This window comes from Rhea americana, unplaced genomic scaffold (assembly GCF_003343005.1).
Source record: "Rhea americana isolate MKP2758 unplaced genomic scaffold, rheAme1 scaffold_19, whole genome shotgun sequence".
NCBI lineage: Eukaryota > Metazoa > Chordata > Aves > Rheiformes > Rheidae > Rhea > Rhea americana.
The window spans coordinates 1,240,140-1,267,655 of NW_028186038.1; the positions used below are offsets into that span (position 1 = coordinate 1,240,140).

Sequence of the window (27,516 nt, forward strand, 5' to 3'; positions counted from 1 at the left end):
ARTCATTCTTTTATCATAAAAAAATGATGATTCTTGTGGTTTTTTTCAGCTTATTTTTTATTTCTTAGGTAATGAGGTATATAGCTTGAAGAGTGGATTGGAGAAATAATGTTTTTGGTAGATCTGAATTAAAGTATCTAAGCCAGGTGATTCTGAGTTTTACCATTTTTATCATTCTTACTTTTCTTTAAAATTACATGCTTTGTTAGTTTGTTTCACTTTATCGTTCTTACAGCTTTTGTGATCCACACCTACATGGGGATGAATTGGTTAATACATGTTTTATTTCTATCTTTAATTTCTGGTATGGCCATACTTTCGGGTCACATATATATCAATGTGTGACAATCTGAAAAAAGTTGGCAAGGCCATTCACAGTAAGGATAGTGACAATATGTTGGGAGATAAATCTGAGGAGAGAGGAGAAATGGAAAATAAATATGTGGATCTTGGAATCAGTCACGGCTAATAGAATAATTTTAATAAATAAAYCCAATTACAATGGAGGAAAAGAGTAATTTTGTAACCAAGGAGGCCTCACAGTCATGAGACTTCTTCTARTGATATTTTGCAAAGTGAGAGGAAGAGCAGAGAAAGTGGAAATTAGCAGCAGGACTTTCACAGGACATAGAGTCAAAGGGCGTCTGATAAGAGAAAAGCATGAAACAGCATTAAMAAGCATGTCTGGGGAGGAGAATGGAGGATGAAGAGCTTAGGAGCTACTAGCATGACATTCGTGGCTTGAGAATTGCAAACGGCAGGGGAAGGGTTGACAATTCCGAAAGAATGAAAGTCAGTGCTGGTCAGAGAGCTGAGCGGAGGGCTGGAGCGCTCAGAAGGAAGCAGAGCTTGAACAAGACTGGACCAAAGAGATTGGGTTGTACATCCTCATCCCACCTGAAGGAATGCACCACTCTTGAGGAGTCAGATGAGTCACTTACATGAAGATGAGGCCACTTAGGATGACTCTGGAAGCTCACAGTGGAACTCCTTGTAGTGTACATTTCACACTGAACAGATTCACAAAATGGACAAGAGAGAAACGTATAACAGAGAAGGCTATTAAATATCAAAACATGGGGTTTGATATGGAGTGAAATATGGGGTGCATTTCCTGTCATTCTGAAACCTTCAGTTAGGATGGTGTGTTCCAGCTAAACCAAAAATTCTTGATCTGTTGAAGAAATCACTTGAAGATGCATTATGTCATGGAGAGAATTTGGTTTTGTCAGTAGCATTCTGGTAGCTTTAACCAAAAGGGAAAGCAAAGAGGGACCTAAAGAAATTTTAAGAATTTCACTATAAAGTGAAGAAGATTTAACTTGCTCACCACCTGCACATTGCTTTCCTCCAAGATCAACCCTTTTCTCTGGAAGCTTGCACACAAATATTTATTTTTGATACACCTTTTTATACTGTCTTTAATAGAAAATATGAAGGAGTTATGGAAGTATTTTATTTAGATAAGCATGTTGTCTGCAAAGATTTAGAAAAACTGGATTTAAATGACTGTTGCAGTCCCTTCTTGCCTTAGAAGGTATAAACCTAAGAGGAAAACAGAATATGCATGTGATATAGAAGAAAGGGCAGCAGAGCTGGCAAAAAACAGAGATGGAAAGGAACTCAGTTGCAACTCTGTCATGGGAGGGAGATAAAGAGATGTCTGATATGCTGTCTTCATAAAAGGAGAAGGAGCACCGAAGTTGGTACAAATATGGTATGTAAAGCCCAACACCCGTGTTATGATCTGATCTAAAATACTTGGCATATAAGGGAAGGTATCTGCACAGGCATGACAGTGGAGAAGGCAATTGAAGTGAAGCCTTCTTTTCTTTAAGTAAGCCTCTTCACAAATTTTATGGCATAATTTCTATACTAGAATTTAAAAAAATAGTTGAATGCATTCCTACTCAGTAGGAGATTACTTTGTGTAATGAAAGCGCTTTCATGCTGTAATACTTCATTTGGTCTCTACTAGTGCTAAAGAACTAATTATCACTCTTACCATTTTCAGGGTTGACAACCAAGGGGGTCTAAAGTGCTTTTTCTGTCCGATAATGTGCTTAACTAGCTCCCAATGAAGCTGCATATCATGGTTCACTGCCCTTGATTTTTTTTTTTCGGGACCTAAAGTGGCTGGCTTAGTGACTAGCAGTAATGTATCAGTGCAGATCAGCAGCAGATAATTTAGTCTGATCTTGTTTGATTTTATGAGTCTCCTAAAAACTTTGTTTCCACATACCTAGCAGCTTAACAGACAGACATATGATTGCAAGCTGCTAAACCTCAAGGACTCGTTTTAGAAGGGGCAAGAATGCATGGTGGAACAAAAAAAGGTGAAATTAAGGCCAGGAAAGAATTCGACTCTGGCTTATAGGCTACTGCTTTTCATTTTTAGACATGTCTACACTGAATATTATACATTTCTGCATCTGTTTGTGGTACAAAAAAGCAGAAACGAGATGACTAAATTTTAATAAAGTGTTTTCAGATGTATGTAACTCTTCATGTTCCTCTAAGAGGAAAAGAGAAAGTTCTTTACAATTCTAAATTTAACTTAACATCTACAGCTAGGCAAGTCTTGAAGTTGTTATTATTTAAATTTCACTTCATTTGCAGAGTAAAGAATAGAAAACAATACCTTATGCTGACACCTTTTTTTTTTTTTTTAATGGAATTCTGATGTGGAAATCAATTAGTTAAAAAGGCAAGGGAAATGCAATATGCTAATAAAATTATCCTCCATACAAATCATCCTTGGGAATCAACCATTTTGCATTTTATGTGAGGGCATTAATTGAATGAGGTTGAATTTTCATAGCATTCCCATAGAATGAAAATACAGTATCTTAGCAAAAGAATAATAATTTCCTAGGAAAGATAAAATGTGTTTGCATTCTTCTGAATGGTCCTTCCCTTAAAATTAAAGCAGTGCACTTGCATTAGCAAATAAATTAATTTTTAAATGTTTCATATTTTACATACCCCCAAAAATGTTTTTCTTTCAAATGACTAATTGCAATCGTTTTTTCTATGTAGTTGTTTTTCTGCTTTGTACTTAGTATTCACATTCAATAAACTAAATAATGGCAGGTGACCATTATTTTAATTTCAGACAGGATTAACTTGAATCAAATTTAATGGTGGGATGTGTGTAGAAGGAGCCAAAATACTCTAGCAGAGATCTATCTGGTATTAACCAGGGATTGCAGGGTCTCACTTTTATGTGCCTAAGAACTTGATGTATTTATGGAGTGTAGGATAGTGGATAGTTTCCTTTCAGTTTTTTTTTACAGTTAGACAAGCTATTACTGGTATGAGCAGGTATTTCCTATATGTAGAATAGGAAATACCGCTAATACAGTTAATAACCCAGCTAACAGAAGAAAAAAATTAAAAGGAAATGCTTTAAGGGCCCTCATGGCGCACACTAGCATTAAACACATGGCAGCCCATAGACTCAAAATAAAATCCTACAATTTGAGTGCGATGTCACTCATCAATTATTAGACTGTGGTAGTAATACTGATAGTGGTATCGCACCTATGAAAACTGGAATTCAGCCAGCTCGGTTTGAAGGTGTGACCCACAAGCCACCAATGCCAGTTGAAAATCAACCATTACCTTTTACATCAAACTGTGAAAGCGAGTATTGCCTATTGCCTGCACCGCTGAAGCGTAAGGGGGTGTTCGAGAGGCCCGTTCTTCTTAAGTATTGTGTGTGGAGTTATGTAGTACATTCCTACGAGACCTCTCTGATTGCAGCTTTACTGTTATTAATGATAACAATCAATATCTGGTTTTAGTTAGAGCTAATAACATGTACTCTTTTAATAAATTTAAATCTCTCAAAATAATTTTTGGTTAGGAACTATTAAATTTCTATTTCAAGAAACTGAGCTACAAAGAAGTTACAACCTATTCAAAAATTCTTTTTTATTTATCAATTTATGTTGTTTTGTGACGAAATGCTAACTTGATTTTGAACTATTCATGTAACCTGTTTGCTAGTGTTTGCCTTGGTTGATTTGTCTAACCATTGAGTTATTGTTTCTGCATTGTGATTTGAGGACTGAAACCCTTGTCAGAGGAAGGAATGATATTTTGTAAGTTACCAATGTCTGCCATTCCCATTGCTTGAAGACAGTGTCTGGATAGCATTAGATTCATGGATGTGCTTTCTGTTGTCCAAGTAAATATTTTCCCAGATTTGGCCAATTTATTGGCTTTTAGGAAAAAAAGATGATTTGAAGGGGAGAATGGGATCCAGAGAGGATGAGACTGCTGAAGAACCTTGAAGTGAGAGGAATAAGAGTTTTGAGGACATATTTCAATCAAAAAGAAAGAGTAAAGCAGCTGCAGGGGTACAGTCCGGTTGGGACAGCTCTGTAAACAGAATGATGGTTGGTGGTACAGGAGAAAAGGAGAAAAATTGGGGCTGCTAAGCAGTGAACGAGGGGCTTGTATGACGGGGATTGGAGAGCGTGATGGAGGCTACAGTACAGGACTGGAAATGGCTGAGTAAGGAAACTGGAGAGGGAAACTGGAACTGACTGGGCAAAATCCCTGATGGCGGTAATTGGAGAGAGTTCACAGAGATAAAGATAAATACATGACGGCTGAGGAGTGGGCGCTGATACTCAGGTAAATGAACTCAAGTGTTGTAATGAAGAACGCTATAGAGAAGCCTGAATGAGATTAATAGTTTTTTTTGACATTTTTTTTTTTTTCGAATAGCATTTATTTAACCAAACTAGAAGACAGGATGCTGTATCAAAAATGTTGGTCACAGGCAAGTGCTTGACATCCATTCTGTGTACTGATTAAGGCAGGAGTTGTGTGGAAAAAAAAAAGTGCAAACATATAATTAAAGACTGTATCATAACTAATAAGGGGCAGAATTCAAATTGCAAAGGCAGTTTTAATTCTGGAACTTTTTACATTTTACTGTTTGATCTTGTAAGCTAAAAATGTTGTTATACCATACAAGTCTTTTGTGACTGTGTAATATGCATGTGCTAAGGATTGTCGTACCAACGACAACTATACTACTGTATGCCAGACAGTAGACAAATTTCTAGAAATTCATTATCTAAGTGAAAAAATAACATGTCAGCCTTTAGCCATAGTAAGTGGTTAACTTTAAATCTAGGTGACAGAAAGGTGGATCAGTGTCTCAAAATCTTTTTGATCAACCAAGTATTTGCTTGTTCATCACTATAAGAGGTTGAATATATAGCAACAGACCAAAGCTTTAGAGTGAATTTCAGTGTTTTATCTTCAGTATGTATTTTTGTATCAATTGTCATGTCATTTTTTATGATTATTTTGTAATCGGTTCTATTCATTTGATAGAAGACTGTTTCTTCGAGTGAGCTATCTAACATCACAGCTTTTACTACAAGGCCTAAATGTGTCAACATTGGCAGGTAGTTCTGTGATTTTTTATCTACAAGATAAAATCTTGGACTCAAAAAGGCAAAGTAAACACCATAAATAGGCTTATGAAGCAGATGGATGCCTTTATGAAGAGAAAGAGTAACAAAGAATACATCAAACAGGCAAGGATGATGTGGTTCAAATAAACCTTGGTATGTATGACAGTTTCAATGTAGGATTTTCTTATAAAGGTAAAAGGTAGAATAGCTTAAAGGTGGCATACAGTGTTGTTGGAATATTGGACCTGTCCTGTAGGCAGTTTTTTGAGCCAATACAAGTATTTTATTGGCCAAATTCAGGCAATTCAGACATAAATATATAGAATTTATGGTCCGAGAAGGCAAGTTCCATGCATCAGCAGTATTTACAAAATAATAGTTGTCAGACGCCATGAAGGGGTTTTTATTTGACAGGATCCGGTTAGGAAGTCAGTATATATAATAAACGTGAAATTGAACGAAGCTCAGGAATGCCGTATTCTGGGAGTCCGGTATGGAACTGAGGTCAGAATTCTGGAGCGGCCAGGCACCACACCTCGTGCGGCTGGAAAGGCAGAAGATTGGAGAATCTGCCTGCTTATTTCGTAAACTGATATCGCGYGTTTAAACTTCAGCTGGGAAATTGTCTGTTTTAATTTTTACACATTATCAGTGCAGCATTAGATATCGAAAAGAGTATATTTTGAGCAATTTTGTAATAAATATTGGAAGTACTTCAGTTCTCCAGACAGCCCCTTCCTAAGATTGTCATACCAACAATTTGTTTAAGCAAGGAGATCAACATTCAGCCCAGCATATAAACCGTGTGTCCATCTTAAGGACTGAGTATAGCTCCATTGAAACCAGCAGTCTTCACTGATTTCAGTAGAGTTTTTGGAAACCTTAAACAGAGTTTTTCTCCTTAAACTATTATTGACACAGGCTATTTATTAAGAGAAGGCTATATTCTTAATCTAAGTTTCAATGTAAATCTGTCTAAATCCTACATTGTTAAAGGCTATGGTTGTCCTTGCCATCTGTATTTCTTTGCAGTACACAGATAAGATGCTGCATAAGCAATAACTGACAGTTTAGTGTGTGCACTATCACCTGTAAACGTTGTTAAGCACAGTTGATGAGGGGGAAAAAAAATCAGTGATGCTGAGTTTGGATTCTCTAGAAAGAATTAAATAAGGAGTTTTTCCTGCATTTTTTAAGATCTACATTTTCAAGAATTTTTCCATCTAATTTTTAATGATTTCTTAAGGATGTAAACATAAAGATCTGTTGAAATAAAACAGTCTTTTAATGGAAGAATAGAAAAATAATCTAATACCACCTAATAAATTTTCAAAGTCAGCGTGTCAGGTTCCTTCTGGCAGTGAAGCTCTTGCATTATCTTTTTGATGCTGAAATCGGTTCAAGTCAGAGAAATTTCTTTAATGAACTTTAGGGCACATCTTCAAAGAAACCTGCAATTGAACCTGTGGAAAGGCCAGTGCCTTTGAACTGTGGAAAAGAAGTTTATCCTAGATTAGCTTGATCTTTTAGTTTACTCTGCCTTCTAATCTAGTAACAGAGATCTGAGCTTCAGGAATACCCCTGTACTGCACACAGTGACAACCTAAAACTAATATGTTGTTGTGGATAAATTCATGACTTCCCTTTAAGTATTGGCATTTTTTCAGTGGGAAGAATAGCAAAGTAGTTTGTTATGTACTGTGAACATATCAATCCTCTTTCTTCTGGATGAACATTCTGGGTCTAACTGGGCACTATATTTTCTTTAGTTTTATTACTACTTCATAAATTGAAAATTTAACTTCATTTTTGTTTTCATTCTCTCTAACTTTTCAGTATACTTCCATCCAGTTCAGTCTTTTTGTCACCCAAATGTGGAACAATGTGCCTTCAAATGTGAAAGAAATAAAAAAGATCTGGAACAAATTATGAAGTGATGGAGAAGGGAAATGCAGAACTGTATGGAAATAAGTACATTAATGCATAGGCTCTGATGCACATAAGTCTGTTGTGAAGGACACTTCATTTTTAGTTTGAACTTCTGCTTTTAAATTTTACTGTAATATGATGCAACATTTTCCTTGGTGAGTACTTGAGGAACTTTTGGTATTAACAGTATTCTTTTCTGTAGAAATTCCTCTGGAATTCAGAATTTGTATTCTTTCCAGGAGACAATAAGAAAAACATGGAAGAGATTTTTAATAGAAAAACAACACTCAGTAGTTGACAGCTGGCAATCATAATGCCTCTACTGCTGCTTTTATTTTATTAAGTAGAACGGGTCAATTTAATATCAGAGATGAAAATGGTCCTTCTCTGGTCAAAGTGAAAATACAAATCAAGCAAAAATTTAAGTGACCAGTAGCTTCTTTCTTTCAATGATTTTGTGAATATCTTTTGATAACCATCTTATTTTGTGTAATCAAATAGGAAAAGAATGGTTATCACTCAGCTAGCAAAGGAAAGTTGCCTTTTGTCTATAAATACTGACTTCTGTAACTATTTCATGCATGCTTTTGACTGTACGTTAATAGGAAGTAGCATGTAAAAATACAGTATGTAAAAAGTATAGGAAGAGATGTCTAGCAGATGCTGATTCACATTCAGATGAAAAAATTAGTATTTATAAAATTGAATTTTTGAAGAGAGAAGTACAGAAGAGAGGCAGAATATAAAATGTGGCTCAAGGAACTGAGAATAATTGAAAAACATTTACATGCATTTATATGTTCATCCAGCATTCAAAATTAAGTGATACTCTATTTTCCTGTATCACATTTTGAGCAGTTTCCTTTGAGATGAAATCCTTGCTCTATTAAACTCAATAGGAATTTTGCCACTGACTTGAATGGTGCTATTTCACTGTTCGTCTGCGAGAAGCAGTTTCTGTTTTATACTGTTACTATTTTCAAATAGTAAACTTCCCCTTACTCACCTACTCTAGTTTCCTAAGGATCTGTAATCTTTTGCAACAAAAGGAAAAGGTTTCTTTGTGTATATACTGTATAGTCGAAATGAATTACCATGCAAAAAGTTAGCTGACCTAATGGGCCGATTCCAGCAGAGCAGACGTTTTGAATCTGGTGTTTCTTAGTTATCGAGGCTATAGGATTTTGAATGCTTTTATCCTTTTATTGGTGAATGCACTAAAGTGCATGCAGACAGAGAATGTTAAAGTGGCAGTCAGATAAACTTGTTAAAGCAGTGGGAGTTTTTCCTTTCTTTCTACGTGACTTTATCATCACAGTGGAGTTAAAAGGCAATTAGCCCTTCAGCTCTTTTCTGGCCAGTTTATTGGCATTTTACACACAACTGTTGAATAGACAGTGCCATATTAAAAATTCCAATGAAGCTGGCCTGGGGATAACAGACTCTAAATTTCAGGTTAATGTAGGTTTCCTTAAGAGGAACTATTGCCAAAAAGCTCAAGTAAAATTATCTAAATACAGTACCTATGCTGCATGTACTCATAGTTGATGGAAAATTGTAGTAGTCTTGCTACATGCTGTGTTACATTTCCAGGGAAATATTTTTATAAAGAGTGTTTGATGAAAAAGTTTATTCCTTTAGTAATAACAGACTTCCCACTGTGTTACTTAAGGCAATGAACATAGTGAGTAGATCTAGACATTTTCATCATAATAGCAACAATTATACTTGCTTTGCATTTCTGTGATTTTCAGCTAAGGACATTAAAACGTTCTACAAACATGGATTCCTTATTTCTCTTACTGTATGAGAAAGTGGAGGGAGAGATTATTGTGTCAAACTTTTGACCAATTTTAGCCCAAAATTTAGATTCTGTTTTTTTTAATTCTAAATATTATGTTTTTTTTTTTTCTGAATAGTAGCTCAAACATCTTCTGCAGTACTTTCAGTCCCAGATTTTGAGAACATAAAAGTGATTCAAATTAAATCATTTTTCTTCACTGGAGAGAATGAAATACAGACACAAAACAAATAAGTTCACTACTGTAAAGTGGAATTTTGATACTATTTTAGATTTAATCTGCTCCTGCCAAAGAAAATGGGAGCTTTTTCATAGACTTGACTGTGAGTATTAACTGTGAGTGCTAATAATGCATTCAATACTTCTATGAAGAAATGCTTTTAATTAAATTTTGTAGCTGATTCTAATTTACTGGAGTTAGAACAGATAATGAGAAGTTCACTGAGGTCTGTGTGATTGCAAACCAGATGGAAAACAAAGAGGAGATCCCATATTTTTAACCTGACCATATGCATTGCTTATACTTCTCTAAGTTGTATGTCACCTAATATTTTAATTATAGCTGATTTTTGGATCAAATCTGTTTCAAAATAGAGAGCACGGCTGGTAAGTTTAAAGACTCAAAAGCCCTATTTCTACTGTTTTTCAGTTTGCTTGGCCACTGTGGAGACGCCACTCAAATTTTGTTCAGAGAATAAGTGGCAGACTTACGCTACAGTGTGCCTTAACACTCAACCAGGCAAACCAGAAATGCTTCCCTTTGCTCGGATATATTAGCTAGTAGCTTTTTCTTTCAGTGCACAGCACTATAACTGGAAGTGAGCACTATAACCACAGGTTTATTTTAAATGATATGTATCTGTACTACATTTCTGACTGCTAGCAACTCAAACTTTGCTTCTGATGCTAATGAGGCATCATAAAAATTATCTGTGTCTTTTGTTTTTTAATACAGGAAAGTTATAGTGAAAGTTAAAAAAATGCCCTCAGTAAATGGACAATATAGTGTAAATTAAGAGACTGGAAGTTAGGAAGTGCCAGATTTAAAGGAGCTCATACCAATTTTATTTTAGTGCCCTTTTCTGTACATGTTACAGTACTCTTCATTTATACAGTCATTTGGTACCTTTTCTATAGCACTTCACAGCTGTTCCATGCCTACCATCTATTATATCAAATAAATTCATGGGCTGCACAGTAAATCAGACAGTTGATGCTGAGAGAGACAAACAATAATATTAAKGTCAACTTAGACCTACCCAGTCTCTTGCTACAGATTTCTTATGTGCTAACAAGTCCCAAAGTACAGGTATTGTGTGTTCCTCTGATTTTTCATTTCAGTCACGACCTGTGTCCGATGCGTGTGCCTTTTGCAGTGCCTCAAAGCAGTGCAGCTSTGGCCACTCCGGTGGCGAGAGCGTGCGCTCTTCAGGAGCAGAGGACGAGCTGAGTCAGGCCCGGCCGTTGTGAGGTCTAGGACAGTTCTCTGGGTTACCGGTTTTTATTATTATTATTATTATTATTTTGCCTAGGCAAAAATTGCTTTTGCCTGAGTTTTGCCATTTACGAATGGCAAATTTATTTTATAGAATTGTCTGAAAGATGATGTGTTAAAGTCTGCGTGACTGTTTTGAAAATGAAAGAGACTACAGAAAGCTAAGAACTTTATACAAGTGACCCAATGCATTAGAGAAATGACCAAGACATCCACAACAAACACTTTTGAAACTGTGCCCAACATCTGTGCACCATCTTTTCTCACATAGACAGTAATGTTCTTTCCATATCACAAAGAAGATGCACATAGCAGTTTATTAGTGTTCTAGTGATACTCAGATATAGTGATGAGCAGCACAGAGATGCTCAGGAAGCAATCGGTAAARTAGTTTCAGGGAAATGCTTGGAAAGGCAGCATTTTGAGACCTTTGAAACTACAGAAAGGCTGCTTCATTGTGTAAGAAACATTCAGCCTGTGAACAGAATGACACTGAGAATCTAGAGTGAAGAATAATGTGTGATTAGTTAAAAATAATGTTAATTTATAGACACCAGGGGGCAGAATTAAGGTTGCGAGGACAGCTATAAACCTGACATTTCCAACCTTTTAAAGGGCTATTTATCTTGTGAACTTGAATATGCTTTTTAATTTAGATATTTGAATGGTGTAGAATTTGTTATAAATCATGTTCTAYATTTGTGGAAACAAAACACTTAAATACACTTGGAAAAGAAGTGTGATTGCTCATATATTCAAAATGAGAACTTARCTAAAAGCTAGTTTAGGTTTGTTTCAGCTAATGTCCAAGACATTATTGTTTATGGATAAATTAGTACAGCTTTCTAAAGGAAAAACATCAAAYAAATCCTTTCTTGACAAATAGACTTCTTTTTTCTTACTTTCTAAACTGCAGAAAAGACTGCAGATAACTGTAGCTTTTATTTCCAACCTGACTTTCCATGTTCTGAAACTAATTTGCCATACTGCTTCTCGAAGTCTGCTCAAGGACTTCCTTTAGCAGAATAATGTGGTTCTTATTAAGTACATCCTATAAGACCCAGGAGGATTGCATGCAAAGGAAATAGGACGGAGACACAAATGAATTTCCATCCTCCAGTCAGATATATGATATTGATGACCAGGATGTATATGAAGGTTATTGTAAAGAAGACAAAGAATTAAAGCAAATGTCTGACAAATTGGCTGTCTTCATATGCAAAGATGACAAGTGGTCTATACAACTAACTAGAAAAGATGTAGGCATTACGCCAAGTAGTTATACAGTCAACAAGTCTCTCTGAATCACATGCTTATATGTAACCTCTCTTTTGMAAAAGGCCTCACTCTAAATTACATCATCATGAAAGACTTAAAAGCCATGAAGTTTTACATGAAAACTGATAGTTTCTCTTTACTCCAAATATTGTTTCACTGGTATRAATTTTATATTTTTACCATAATACCAAGATATTCTGTTAAAGTGGAACTTCTTTAAGAGATTCTCTTTTCCTAGTTTTTAATGAAATGCACCAAATACAACTAATTAACATGAAAATAGTGGCTCTCATTTCAAAATCTATTTCTTCCTTTAGTTAAAGTCTGTCTATATGTGACAAAGTATTTTCATGTTAACTAATAACAAAGGATAATTAGATAGAAAAACATATTGGAGTAGCTTTAATGTAATATAGTCCTTATAATTGCTGATGGTCTGGTTCTGACATATCTTGCCTAATATATCTAAATGTAAATTTCATAATTTTTGCAATGCACTTGGTTGATGAGGAAGATTTACACTGCACGTGTGACACAGTGCAAGTGTAAATAAGTAAATGGACTCAGGAACTATCACTCTTTCATTTTATTCTTTAGAAACATGCAGAATTTGGATAATCAGGATTTTAATATGATTTTCATATTAATCTGTTTTAAACCATGAAATCTAATATTTTCACCATGACTAATCCATGAAATTTGTCAACTTTGTCCATGATTTATACAAGGTCTATTTTAAAGAGAACTTGCTTGAGTCCTAAGGCATGGAATATTATTTCCCAGCATGCTTTTAGTATCTCTTCACTAATAAATATAAACAAAATGTGCACATTGATTATATTATTTCAAGATCAAGAGGTAAAACCATGAGGAACATTCAAGAGTATATTCTCCATAGCAGTGTATAAGAAGCCATTAAGAAGAAAATAACCTATCCTATCAGAGTTAGTAAGAATGGTTGTGATCATAAAGTTTACCTAAAATAATTGGATAACTTACTTGCAGATTAAAAACATATGTGATACTTGTATGTCTTTATGTTGTAGGCTTTAGAATTAATTGCTGTCAGCAGAAAACAGACCAAACAAAAATAGATTTGCATCAATTCTTTGTAATGGGGGAGAAAAGAGGGGAACTTGAATGACAGAGAGAATAATTCTGTTTAGTATTTGGAGGGGGGGGAGAAGTGGCTATACAACGTTCACATATTGTAATGCAATTTACTATATATGGGAAAGAATAAGGATCCTTTATGTAAATGTAATAACATGCAAGTAATACCTTCAAAAGGAAACAAAAAAAGTCTCCTGTGTACTAAATGTTAGTCTACTCCAGCTGTCCTCCCTTACTTTGTGGAGGAAAGGCATTTGGGGAAAGGCCAAAACACAGATATTCACAAAGCATCCAATTTTTACTCCAGCATAATGTCTTAATCAGCTTTTACAGAGCTGCTCTGCCCTGTACCAAACATGCTATAAATGTGCAATACCTCTGTATGTGTAAATAAGTCACACTCCCTATGGTGATGAAAACAAGATGACTGCTTATTTAGACAACTGCTCAAGGCTGCAGGTAACAGAAGAGCGTCGTCCAGTTACTCTTCAACTGGCAGGGGACTAGAGCTAGAACTCCTGAATCCTACTACTATCTCTATGCCATTTCAAATTCCTAGTTATACGACTTCATGAAAGTTCTCCAGAAATTGTTCATATTAAGAGCAGGGATGGCCAACTTCTGTCATGATCCATAGGTGGGAGCCAGCTGGCAAGAACTTGGCCTGATCTGTGATCTGGTCCCACCCCTTGAAATGACTGTATAGCTATTCACATATCCATTTAATGATCAAAATATCATCATCTGTCGTGTTCCCTCCCTGAAGCACRTGATGGGGAATGACACCTTTGTGATCAGGCTGCAGGTGAACTTCTGGCCATGTGCTGAGGAAGGGAGGGCTCRAGGTATGCAGCCTTCAAGTGTCCTAATGCTCTTATATGGTTGCCCATGTCAGAGGTTTAGCTCAAATGACATGCAGGGGACCTCTGTGCTTTTGTTCTTCTGGTTGACCTTTTCTCAGTCCTGCCTCCTTACCACAATAGCTTATGTTCTCAAAGGAACCACAGCCTCTTAAAGTGATTTCTAAAGGAAAACAGAAAACTGGATAATTGATAACTGAGCAGGTAAGAAGGTTTAACTAAACATCTGTGAGTTTCCAAAAAGTACAATGCCATCTCTTATGAAGAATTGAATTCAACATAACTAATCACTATCACTCATACTACAATCAGTCTGAGTATCAGATAAAATTATAACAGTTAATGAATTTAAAAAATGGGGCAAAGGAGACAGGGTATTTCTTATAATTTGCAGTTCATCTRTGGAACTTCATGCCACATGATGCTGTGAGTATCAAAGTTTATACAGGTTCAAATACTGATCTGATGAGTTCAGGGAAGAGAAAATGCATTAGGGCTTATTAAACACTGAAATATTGCCTGTAGTGCATAGATCAATGCTTTGAAGGTTGCATGAGCTGGCAGACTATACCAGGAGCCACCACTGGAGAAAAAGTGCTGGGGTGGGTGGACCTGTGGTCCACTCCAGTGTGGTTGTTCTTTAGTTCTCTGCCAGGTCTCCTTCAGTTACCTCACCATCTATATTTTCAAGTCCACATGTTCTAAAAGGCAAGGAGAAATGTGGCCTCTTATCCAAGCTGGAAGCCTTTTTTATGACCTGTGAGCAGAATTATAATTTATTTCAAACTTAATAAAGTCATTAGCCCAGAAGGCTAGAGATGTTTTGTTGAGAGAAAGGAAGAATTTGGGGAAAACATGTGAATGTTTTACACGTTTTACGTTTGCCTAGCTAAAAAAGCCATTAAGTAATTTTTTTCTGGTTCTTCCCAAAATACTTCATGTAGCATGAGACTGAAAGTATGAGGAATCTCAGCCTCTAAAAGATATATTGAAAATAGTGTTAATGAAAATAGATGTTTAGAATGAAATTTCATAAAATTTCATATGAAATAGGATTTCATAAAATTCCATCAGATTTAGAAGTCAAAATGATATATTGATCCTTTGTTTTCATTAAGTGCATCTTGTCTTGATAACTCAATACCTGTCTTTACAAATGCAACTCCCCCCTTTGGGACCTTAAAACTTCTATACTGCTACCACTGCTATAACTCCGGATTTATTAATAATCAATAGAGTTATATAGATATTCTGTTACAGATTCATTCCAGATATTCCAGACATTTAGGGCTAATATTTTTACATATTTCACAATATTTACATATTGTTAAGCTGATATACATAAAGTTGTCTAGGACAGAATTGAAGATATGTCAAACTACAAAAATTCCAGCTTTTTTCATTTGCTGCATCTTTAAGCAAATACTCTCTGTGTTTCCTATGTTGAGATTCTTAAAAAATATTGTTTTTATGTTATACAGGATTCTCTCTTAAATAATTAACATGGCATGTTCATATGAGGCAGAATGCTCTACAGTATAAATTAGATCTGGAGAATTTACCTACATGTTGGTTGAGCAAAAAAGTTCTACAGCAAGGTCTTTTCCTAATGCGTACATTTATCAGCTAAAATCTTGATTGTTTTGCCTGTATTATGTCATTCACGTCTGGAAAGAACAGCCTCCCGCTGTTTGTGAAGCTGATCTCCTGCTGCTGTTTAGCCACTTGTAGGATTCTGTCCCAATTCCTCTAATCCACTCTGTTTCAATAGCACCATATTTGGACTCCTTCACACATTCTTTGGCTGCTCTGTTTGTGATGCCCGATGAACTGAATTAGAATTTTAATGTTCCGTTCAGAACAGAAGGAACCTTTTTGTTAAATGAGAATATAAGGAATACTTTCCTCGGCTACCTTGGATAGGATTTCTACATATGCACTATGTTATTTTCCTTCAAACAGCTGCCCAGAAGTTTGGAGCACTATTTCGACGTATTGTTTTACTTTATATCAATCCAGTCCAACTTGAGATTTAATGTGGCAGTAAGGCCTGCTGCCATCTGAAGTTGCTTCTTTCCTGTTGTAGCTGCCCTTTCAGCATTCATAGCTCCTTGTTGCCATTATGTCAAATGTTTACTGGTATCTTTTTGAGCTGCTTGTGCAGGTCAGGCTTAACCAAAGGAGAGAACCTGAAAGGCTCCAAAAATAATACATTAGAAATGACACCAAAAATACAAAGTACACTGTAGATATTTTTACCTGACTTCCAAGAAGTCAGCAAAGATTTGCATATTTGCCAGTAGCTGTTTTCTGATCCTCACATAAAGCAGGGTTAATTTAAAGCTAAATTGGTTTACCTATATGCACATTTTCTGTCCCTTCACAGCTGACTCTCTGTACTGTGGTGGAGCTATTTGTGTCTATGATAGCACTAGAAATAGGGTAGTAGAATGTGATCCTTATTAAGACAGTTTGTAGGCACGTATTTTAACAATTATTCTTTATTACGAGCAACTTGTCATTGAAGGTGCATGGGATTTAATTTACTGAAAATAAAAAGGTTGATTTTTGATGATAATTTTACTGTACCAAAAGAAGTTCCTTGTACACAATGTAATATTGCATGCATCTCTGTTGTAAAATTTTTAAAACTTGCAATGCAGTATATGTAGTGTATATATATGTGTGTATGAAGAGATTAAAGACATCAAGTGAAACATGTTTGAATAACTTCATAAAGTCTCTCTCACTTTTACTAGGTTTCCAGCACTGGAAAATTTAGAACAATTTTAAGCACCTACCCTGTTTTCTTCACTGTGGTTTCTGCAGTCCAGGGCTTCCTTGGTGTGCTGCATCATCACTAACAGAAGCCACTGGAGCCAGGCCATGGTGGGAAACACCATCTCTTGACATGCCGGCTCATGAATGGTAGTAGGAGTGCAAGCAGACATGGGAAAAGACAACAGCTATACCAGTTTGGTATAAATTACTAGTGAGTTTTACATATAGCAGTAGAACAGAGAAGACAATGAAGAAGAAAGAGGAAGGGAGAAAGTGAAGATGAAACAACGAGAGATATAGAGAAATATGTGCAGAAACCATAATGAAGAAAGAAATGGGACAAAAAAAAATGTATATGGACTCCCATCTTGCTTGCATTTTCAAGTAACATGCAAATGATTTGTTCACAAATGTTTTGACATTTATAGTGATAGAGATGCATATGAAGGAAAGAAATCTTCTTTACTTTATGTAACACAAAATGAAGAGATTTGTAAGAGACCCATCTACGTGATAATAACATGGAGAGGTGGTTGTACTGCTCCTTTTCTGTTTGTGCTTTAAAATTAATTGAAAGCCTCATTGTTTTATTTAAACTGTGAAAGCTTCCAAGGTCAATGAGTGAGGTAATTAACCTGCCTCTTGTAGGACAAAAATATGTATGTTAAATTGCATAATTAGTTTTAATTACTTAATTACAGTGTTTAATGTGGGGGGGTCAAAGGTTACTGTTACATTTAGAAGTCATGGCAAGAAGCACAAAAATAAGCAACATATCTTAATTCTGTATTTCTTTAGGTCTTTATAGAAGGAGTCTACTGTGATCTCTCCTTGACCTTGGATATTTGATGATTATGGCAAATAATATATTGCTGTTATACTTTTTAGAATCATAGAGACACCTTTGTAAATGACTAAGTGACTTTACCAAAGACTTCATTTAGGTTTAGAGTACACGAAAGTTAATCAGCAGTGGGAACTCGACTGACAGCAATTTAATCTGATTGGGTAAGGTAATTACATGATTACTAGGAGTGTTTATATATGCACAAGGATATTTTTATTGGAAAAAAAGCTAATTGCTTTCTTACTGAGAAGAGAAAAAAACAAACAAATTTGTTGTCACAGGTTAAGAGGACATCTTTCATTCCTTGAAATAGTTTCTTTTCATATTTTAGAGACAAAATGAACTCATAATTCTTCGCAAACTGGCACTGGGATTATGTTATGTACTCCTCCAATTCTAAACCAGAAATAATGCTATCATTGAACTTGATTTGTTTAAGAAGCTCATTACTTACACCTTAATTGTGTGATACTCATAGATGTCATGATGCTTGTAATTCGTGATCTGTTTTAATATGTGTAAGTGCTGTTGCTTAAGTACAGGTTGATTTCCTCAAACTTAAACCTAAGGACCCATTATACTAATGGATATTTGTGGGGAGAAGGACATTATTTATTTTTCTATGGTGGTAAAAATGCCAAAGATCTATTTACAAGATAGTTAGATAAAAGGTTGTATTCATAAATGTGTAAAAAAAAAAAAAAAAGTCTTGTGTTACGTGCTCTGAACGGTCCCTTAGAAAATGCTATTTCAAGCTATTGACAAAAGAGGGAATGTTAGGAGATAAATCTTCAGAAACAAACATTAACATTTATGAATACCTCCTGGAAGTACACTAARAGGTAGAATCCCCTTTGGCTTAATAAACTTTGGCTTGCTCCAAAGCCTACTGAAGTAGTGGATCAGGCCTTATCTTGGCATTTTGTATGGTTTTGTTACAGAGACATAAAAAAGAAATCAAAATTTGTAAGAATAACTTCATATCTCATGGTAACTTGGACACATTTGATCTGTGGAAATAGCAGGAACTCCACCAAAGGCCGACTCCTGAGAAATTAGAATGTTAATGAAACAAAATTTGAAATAAGAAATAAATTAATTTTTAAAAAAGAACGGCATAATTATGCAAAGAAGTTCTGTCATGCATTCCTTGTTACAAAAATCATTTGTTCTCCCCTCTGCTAATTTTTCCCTAATTAAGTTTGTAACAAAATATTACAATTTTGAATTGTTTTTCTGAACCAGATGATCCGGTCACTGTTGGAGGCACATAGCCACGGCAAAATCTCACGCTGTACATTGATCACCTGTCCAACCTTTGCCTAGAGTGTGATCCCCAGTTCCTTCAAGAGATCCATCTTTACCTGTCTATAAAGAAGAGGAGGAGGAGGGAGACATCTGGGATATTCAAGTATCAAAGTTTAACACCAGAGCAGGTTGAATCTCCATTTATATTATTCTCTATATGTGTTACTAGTATTGACTTGGATAACTGGTTGAAGATTTTTCGGTAATTGCATAGTATGCTTTGAAGTTTTTACAGGCGTTAAAACGTTTTTGTTTAGACACCTCACTTACGAAAATTACACGTGTGTTTTTCATAGTGTGAAATTGAATCCAAAGTAATTCTGCTATTAAAGAAGTTAGCTAATAATGAGCAGGCATGGCAGCTGTGTGCTTGCCAGACCAGAGTGGCTCGTGTCAAACTGTTCCGCGTACTGCAGGTTTTTACCATTCTGTGTGTAGCCCATACAGCCGAGCGCCGGTCCTCGACACGCACGCTCGTTTTCATTCACTTGCATCAGGCGTGTTAGACGTCCTTCTTGTCGTTCCTCCTCTTCCCTTTCCAAGAGGACTTTGATATCCAGAGAGCAGACAGGGTTTCGCTTGCTGTCCGAAGGACGGCCCCTTTAGGAGTCTAGCACAGCCCACACACGCTCCTGGAAAATGTCCAACTTGTTCTTGGAGCAGAATGTGAACCTGTGACCTTCTGGGCCTCCGGCAAGAGTGCTGCCTACTGAGCCACCAATACCCAGGCCATCAATAAGTTTTAAATGCCAGTCGCAGACTTCACAGAGATAATGACTTCAGTGTGTAAAGGTTTTGTTGTGGAGGCTGCAGTCTCACATATGGCGTGACAGAGTAAATACGCTAAAACCATAGAGAGCTGTTACATAACTTGCCTTGATATAACAGTTTTTGTAATATGTTTCAAGGCATGGAATATTATTTAAAGGGACACTGTTATGTAGGCTTAGGCCCAAAATGAAGCTATTATAAAAAGAATGTTTAGCAAAAACAGAAATATGGCCATGAAATTGTTGGAGTGGGAATTTCAGGGTAAACTTGCTTGGATTTAAACAGTTGCCTGCATGACGTTGCACTGTTGTGCTAGGGAATGAGAACAAGAAAATGAAAATACTATGAAGTGGGAATCAGAAACTGAAACTGACCCAATGAAGGTATGAGAAGTCTGTTAGTGTTACTAAACTTTTTTTAAAATGAAAGGCTACTACGTTCTGAGAAAGATGAGGAAAAAAAAAATCAGTTCTACCTTTGTAATTCGAAGCAGCGTTACTGACAGAGGTAGATAAATGCATTTGTGCTTTAATATTATGTTCTTCCTGTTTTCAAGTAAGTTCTAAAGTAATTTTGATATAAAATAAACTTTTAAGTTTTTGGCATATTTCAATTTTATTGATGTTCTATATTTTCAATTKAGCATTAAAATCATGCAACAAGCATATAAATGTTTGGGTAATTCACATTGTTAAATATGACTCTTATTACCCCAAATATTACTTATAGAAATGGATCAAGTAGGAAAACTTATAGACATATTCAAGACAGGACTTACGAAAAGGCTCTTATAAAAATTGTGTAAATCATCTTTGGAGCAAAGGCCAGGAACCCAGGACTCCTTTTCCCAACTGAGTGCCCAAATCACTAGGCTAAAGACTCTTGCTCCCTCTTGTGTTCTTTCTCTGGCCCAATGTATCTCGAATTATTTTCTGTTCAATGATACAGTTTCAGCAGGAGGGCTTTAATAAATCCTTATCYTCATCCCCGCATTTCACGCAGCTTGTGGCCTCGTGTTTAGAACACTCCCCTAAAAGATATTGCTTTGAATCTTAGACTGAAGAAGGAATCAAACCTGGGCATTTTGCTTCTGGGAGGTGTGGTCCTACTACGAAGTTGGGAACGACTGCTATTAATGACTGCTATTTTATGAAGAAATARCACCTGAAAAATGTTGCAGGGAACCCAGCCTGGTTGGTGTCTATTAGGCTTGTTTTGAGAACTTCTGTGTCTGGCAAATCTTACCAAAGAAAACTGTAGAATGGACATCTCCAGGCTGACAGAGGGGCCTTGGGGACCACCATTTGGAATGGAGGTGCCTAAATTCTGCACATAGCATTTTTAATTCCCATCTTTTTAGACTATGGTTAGTTTAATAGCGCCTTTGAACGTAGAACTGAGGGACTGAATGAATCTGTTTTTCAAATGCAAGTTAACTTTAAAAGAATGTGTTATCATTAAACAAGATGTTAGGAAGAATTTGTTCTTTAAAAATGCATTGACAGGTGTGAACCATAGGTAAACACAATGTATTTTGAAACTTTAAAAAGTTAAATAACTTTGAATGTGATAATGCTTTTGATGCAGTTGTAGTTCTGTAGAGCAGTGTGTACTAGATCTGAACTCAGCAAACTCAACTAGATTAACTATATTGCATTTATAAAACAAATGYTTGTCAAAATTTCTGACTTAATTTCCAAGCTGTCATTTTATTTTTTTCAATATGTATGTTTTCATTAAGGCTTGAGGTACAAGTCGTTATTCATACAAATGCATTTGCCTGTTTCAGTGAGATTATTCTGGTGAGCAAGGCAATGGCTAGGATCAACCAGTATGAGCTTGGTTTTCTTTTTAATTGAAATGCTAATTTTGAAAATGACAGCTGTGAAATATTTTTAGTMTAAAGTGCTACAGATGGTATAAAATTAGAATTGTGAATTTGCTTGGCAGATCTTTTATTATTATTTCTGTCTGTTTAAAACACTGAAGGAATAATGTAATGCATTACATACGTATTACTTTTCTGGCAGTGTGTGTATCACCTGGTTTGGTATCCAAATATATTGAATTGTGAACTCTTACTTCTTTGTAGTATGGTAAATTGGGAGTGTGTGTGGGAACAGAAACTTGTATACATGGAAGACTTGTTTTTAAAGACAAGTCTTTTTCTACCTCTTCTAGTATCTGTAATTGTTGTAATAAGGCTTTTCATATAGTAGGGTAGCACTCAGCAGAARTGGGAAGGGTGCAGCTGGCATCCCAAAGAAGGTGGCACTGACTGAGCCAACTGCTGTGCAGTTCGTTGGCCGTGTTTGTGCTTCTCCACGCAGGATTTTCATTGCCTCGTAATCCGTCTTCAGAAGGGCTACCGTTTGCAGCACAATACRGTGCAAACCTCTCGTTTCACTGTGAAGAGAAGTTCAAATGATAGAGACTATCGGTCAACAGCACGTTAATGATTTTATGTGCATTGGGACCTGCCAGTGTAGGGAACAGTTTAGCGCAGTGTCGGCTGATTGCTCCAGARAAGTGGATGTTTCTCAGCATGTTAAAGGGGGAAATCTGTGGGTGCTTAAATACCGGTGTTATGAATGTAGGATAAATAGCTAAAGTACACTGTGATTGCCTGTATTATGACAGAAAAGGATAGAAAGGCCTGAAAGAAAACTGTAATTGGAAAATTAAATAGAAGAGCAGAGAAAACTGTTAGAAGCGATTCTACAGAAGTGAAAATGTTTAAAAGCTATGTCTTGATGGAGGGGGAATCTTTGGAGGTGAGTAGAGGTCTTCAAGGATGAATGAGATTTTTGYAAGTGGAGTAAACAATATTACATGATTCTAGTTGATTTGGATCTGTGTACTTTGGGAGGCCRTGCATAAAAGAGTTATAATAATCAAATGTTGTGATGAATAAGCATTTTGGCAGAGTAAATAATCAGGCAATAGTCAATGTAAGATATGCTACAGAAACGAAAAGCAGACTTGCAGTTAAAGTGATATGAAAACTAGTAGTTAATTTGGGAASAGCATATTTTCAAGATTACAGATAGCATAGGTAAAAAAAAAATCACAGTAAAGAGTTACATGCTGGCTAAAGCTCAAATTTAAGGCCTTCTCTTCCCAGATATGAAAATTATCAACTGCATTGTCACTTAGCACACAAATAGTAATATGGGTGTTTCTATGCTTTCCCTTCATTGATTTTATATGAAAGTGATTTTCATTTTATTGCATATTTTATTGTTCTCATTTTATATAAGAAATTCATTGATGAGTGATTAGTGGCAATGATTTCCCAGCTTTACGTCTCTCAATATTTTATTTAAATAGAGAAAGATTTCATTGCCTGGTCTCACTGTACCCTCTTTAGYATTTGCACAAAGAGAAAGAGATTATTCGCAAATATCTGAAASGTTTGCATTTGCTCTTGGAAATTCTGGAGCTACTTGTGAATTTTTCAGGTTCACATAGTTGTGATAGCAATTGTYGATTTATCAAACATGAAATATCTCTCATGTCAAGTATAAAGACACTTCCACTAGAATGCTTTAATTCCAAATACTCAATAACTAATTTATTTAAAATGGAACCACGCAGCAAGAAACCTGGACAGAAATCTGCATTACAATGCCTAGAGCCTAATAGTTAGGGCATTATCCTTTAAGACATTCAACTTTGGTTCAATTTCCTTCTCTGAATCCGGCTGAATAGAGRCTTAAACCCAGCTGAATATCTAATGCATCCAAGGCAACTGTCATTACCACTGGACTGTYGGTAATATGTTGGGTATCTCTGCTTTTGTGGAAATTGTGAAAGGATCTGCCCTAATACTAACAAGACCTTTCTGAAATCTCCAAAATACTTACAAGCTAGGAAAAAACACTTGTGTCCAGCTTTAATCATAACCCCCAGGCTGTGAAGAAATGCCTGTAATAATCGTTATTTTATATATTCATACCAGGCCACATTTATTAATCAGAACTCTAAACTGAATCTCAGTCTCTGTGTAGAGCTGACTTTCCATGCCTCTGGTTATTCTTGTCAGCTGTCTCAGATTTTCCTCTGTTTTTCCTATATCCATACTTTTAATGGTTCAGCCAAATCTGTCTAGCAGTAGTACTTGAAGTACAACAGCAGTGCACTCAAGTGACACTTTTCTGTATGTTTTTGTGTACCTCTGTTTTTGCACCTTGTACTTTATTATGACCAGGGGAACTCAGAGGTGATCACTGTTGGAGATGCTTCTAGTTAATGCATGTAACTANGGGGGAATCAAACCCTGTCATAAGCTGTTTGATTGTGATTTGGACCTTGTTTTGGAATATGCAGTTGATGATGGACTCTGTGAAACTACAGAAATCAGGACAGTTTGGTGCCCCATCAGTGTGTAGATTTTCTGCTGAGAATTCCAACAAGGATCAGTTACCGTGGTAATATGTCCACCAATATTTATTGTGTCTGTTTCTTTGCACAGGCTAGCAAACATTCATCACATGGGAATGTTGGTCATGATCAACCTGAGCTGAATTTAAATTGGTGACCTAAAGGTTAATGTYTCTGTATCCCATTACCACTCCCTTGGGCTGTCCAGTCCTCCTACAACTGGGTTTACCTCCAGTTTTAGTTTATCATTGTCTTTGGAGGAGGAAAAGTCTGTAGAAGCGTTGATCTGACAAATACCATGAATGCCCTGTTTTAAAAAAGATGTCAATATGAGTTTCACAGCTTGTCAATACTTGATGAACGAGGATCTGAACAAGTATTCAGATGCTGGACTAATAACTTTAACCATCCTGTTAGATAGCTTTAATCCAGTCATATGGGAACATATGCAGTGTAGCAGCCCCAGTGAAACATGAAACTATGAGAACAGCTGAATAAATTTAAACACRTTTTTGAACATTCTAACCTTTGTCATAAAAATCTGATAATATAGAAGAAAAACTAATAACACTTTTGGTTTTGTTATTCTGTACAGTAGTTGAGAAGACTTAACATTTCTTGTGGTTGCTGACTTTAAAGAGCTAGTCAGAATTTTTAACACTTCTTTTTGTCCCATATGAAGTCTATTCTTTCTCACTCATTAAGAAATGAATCTGGTTTCTGTTTTATTCAATATTGTATATACATCTCACCCATAAATATTTAAACTAAGTAAATATAGAATCTTAAACATGGAATATACTTTCATTCTAAACTGATGGCTGTGGGGGAGGGTAAGAATATTTTATTCAAGGACCAGTGGCCCCTTTGGAAGAGAGAAAAAGTGTTTCACCTAAAAATTGGGTAGATTTGTGTTTGTTGTAGGGCAGCAAACTTTTTACCAGATTATGCCTTTATTGTTGTATTTATATGTGTAAAGTTCAGACTATAAAGAATCTATGGGAAAGGGTTTGCAGATACTTACTTCAAAAACACATGGCTAGTATTCAACCYCCATATCTGGGGCTAATTTAATTCTTCTTCTCCATTCAAAGTGCCTCACTCTAGCCTACAAATGCAGAACAGATTCCCTAGTAATTTTCTTTCTTGGAAATACAGTCATTTTACTCCTAACTGGGAATAGCATGAAATGGAAATACGTTTATGATTGTGCTTAAAACCAAGCACCAAACAAAACAAAAGCAGGAATAATCTGAAAGATAGTTCCATAACAAATTGATGCAGAAAAATGCAAAAATATGAAGCATATTGCAAAACACACGACTGAAATTTTCTCCAGGAAGATTTTCTTTAGCTTTTTTTKGGAAGCAATATAATGTGGCATACCTATAGTACTTGCGTTAGTTTTATCTTTATTACCAGTCAAAACAGATGATGCAAATTCATGATTTTAATTTGATCCATATAGGTCAAGTTCAACACATATATGTATGTAAATATGCGTGCAGCAGATCTAGATCTTATTCTTTTCAATAATAGGCAATTAAGAATGTTGTAAAAATGAAAATATATGAAGCTGAATATAGTCTCATRTTGGACATTTGTGCTTTACAATATGAAGATTGAAGGTTTGCGTGACTCTGTCACATGTATTTCTCACGCACTCTTTTTCCATCTGTCCAGTGCAGTCTGAAATTCTGAGAGTTGCATCCTGAGGCACAGTCCTGCTGGGACTTTCTTGAARAGAGACAAGCTCATTGTTATGTTTGGGGGTCTGTGATTCAAACTGTAGCTTGTGTAGGTGGCTAACTGCTTAGACCTTCTGTAAAGTCTGGGTCCTCTTGTGGGCAATATATCTTTGAAATATGATCAAAGAGAATAACGTTTGATTATAGAAGATGTCTTTTATAAGCACAGACAGTTACAAATAGAGCACTTGCTGTTTACAAGGTAAGATCATACAAAATCTCAAATAAAAATGGAAAGTAGAAGAATAAAATTTAATGTGCATTACAGAGAAATAATTAGCTGATTAACAGATCTCCTCAGTTGAATTTGATGAGCTCAAAGAATTTTAAAAGGGACACAAAAATCCACATTTTAATTGATTTTTATCTATAGACCATTTGTCTGAGCTGCTAGAGGTTTGAACAGCGTTTTCAACACGATGTGGTGGTTGTTGTTTACTTTCTTGTGCTATACCTGTGTTCCTGGAAATCAATGGCAAAAGCCTAAATGATTTATAAAACAGAGATCGGGATATATGCAGGAAACTACATTTATCCATTGTACAATAGCAGTAAGCAAACATACCATAAAAACTGAACTGCTTTTTAAAGATATTTTAATCTTGAAAGTGAGATGCCTCATTATGGTTGGTCCTGGAACATTGATATTGAACTGCTATGCGTACTAAGTTTATAGCATGTATTAGTGAGAGACAATAAATTACGATTTTCACATATCAAACAAAAATGCTTAATAGGAAATTACTGCAAGTACTGCTTGCAGAGTTTGAAGCTCAACATTACAGAATGATTTTATCTGTATGGGGAATTTCCTGACTTTTGGGAGCATGATATTTCAACCTTGATGTTGAAGCAGTGTGGGTTATTAAAATTTATTATTTATGAAATAGTATTACAGAAGATGTGTGCTTTACCATCAGAGCAGAAAAAGCAATATCCCAAAGGCAAAGAAGGAGGAAGACCAAAGCCACTGAGGTGTAAAACACTACTAGTCGTCTCAAGGGCATCTCCACTGCAAGAAGGCTAGGAACCAATATTCTAGATCAGCATATTTAAAACATATCACCAAAATACCTGAATGAAAGGCTCTGTAGCCAAATACTCTTGCTTTTCCTGAGCATATGTGAATTCCATAGGTTCCCAAGCTTTTGATCCTTGTTAGTTTTGCCCTCTGTAATTAGACATCTTTTAATAAAGAGGGTTTTTTTTTCTGTAGAACTTTTTAAACAACTTGGTCTGGAGCTGCCTTTTCAAGCCCTGCTAGTTGGAGTGATACTGTAATGACTTCTAAGTTCAAACATGATTTCTTCAGCATGTGGCTTTGTTCTTCTGTACACATTAACAGATACAAGGAGAACAAAATCCTTCATAGGGCTTGGATCAATACTATAATGAAAATGTAAATACTATTTTATGTATCAACAGCTCCATGGAAGCATCATTCAAACAATATATATATACATATATTTTTAATTTGAGTATCTGCACCAGYCCACAAATTCAGTCTTTGTTGGCACAGAGCCCTCAGCAAGGAAAATCACAACAGAAGAAAAGCTTTCTATCATGTCTGCGCTGTGCTTTGTCTCTTTTGTGTTCCCTTCTGAAATTTTCTTCCTCATTCATGCAGTTACTCCACTTCCTTTTACTAAATTTGTTAAGTGAATCTAGACCTCTGAGCTCTAAGCATCATTTTAATGTGAACATAAAATCTTTTTGTGGGCATCTTAACTCTGCTGAGAAGAATGAGGAACAGTCCCTTTGTCT

At 35.8% G+C, this 27,516-nt stretch overlaps 1 protein-coding gene across 1 annotated transcript in view; it reads left to right on the forward strand.

Annotated features, from left to right (window-relative positions):
* The window catches only part of ERC2 (ELKS/RAB6-interacting/CAST family member 2), a 499,935-nt gene that overhangs the window by 424,166 nt on the left and 48,253 nt on the right, over positions 1-27,516 (forward strand). The window contains exon 20 of the mRNA XM_085302360.1: positions 18,788-18,978. Coding sequence (XP_085158486.1) covers positions 18,788-18,868 — 81 coding nt within the window. The 3' untranslated portion in view covers positions 18,869-18,978. The remainder of the gene's footprint in view (positions 1-18,787; positions 18,979-27,516) is intronic.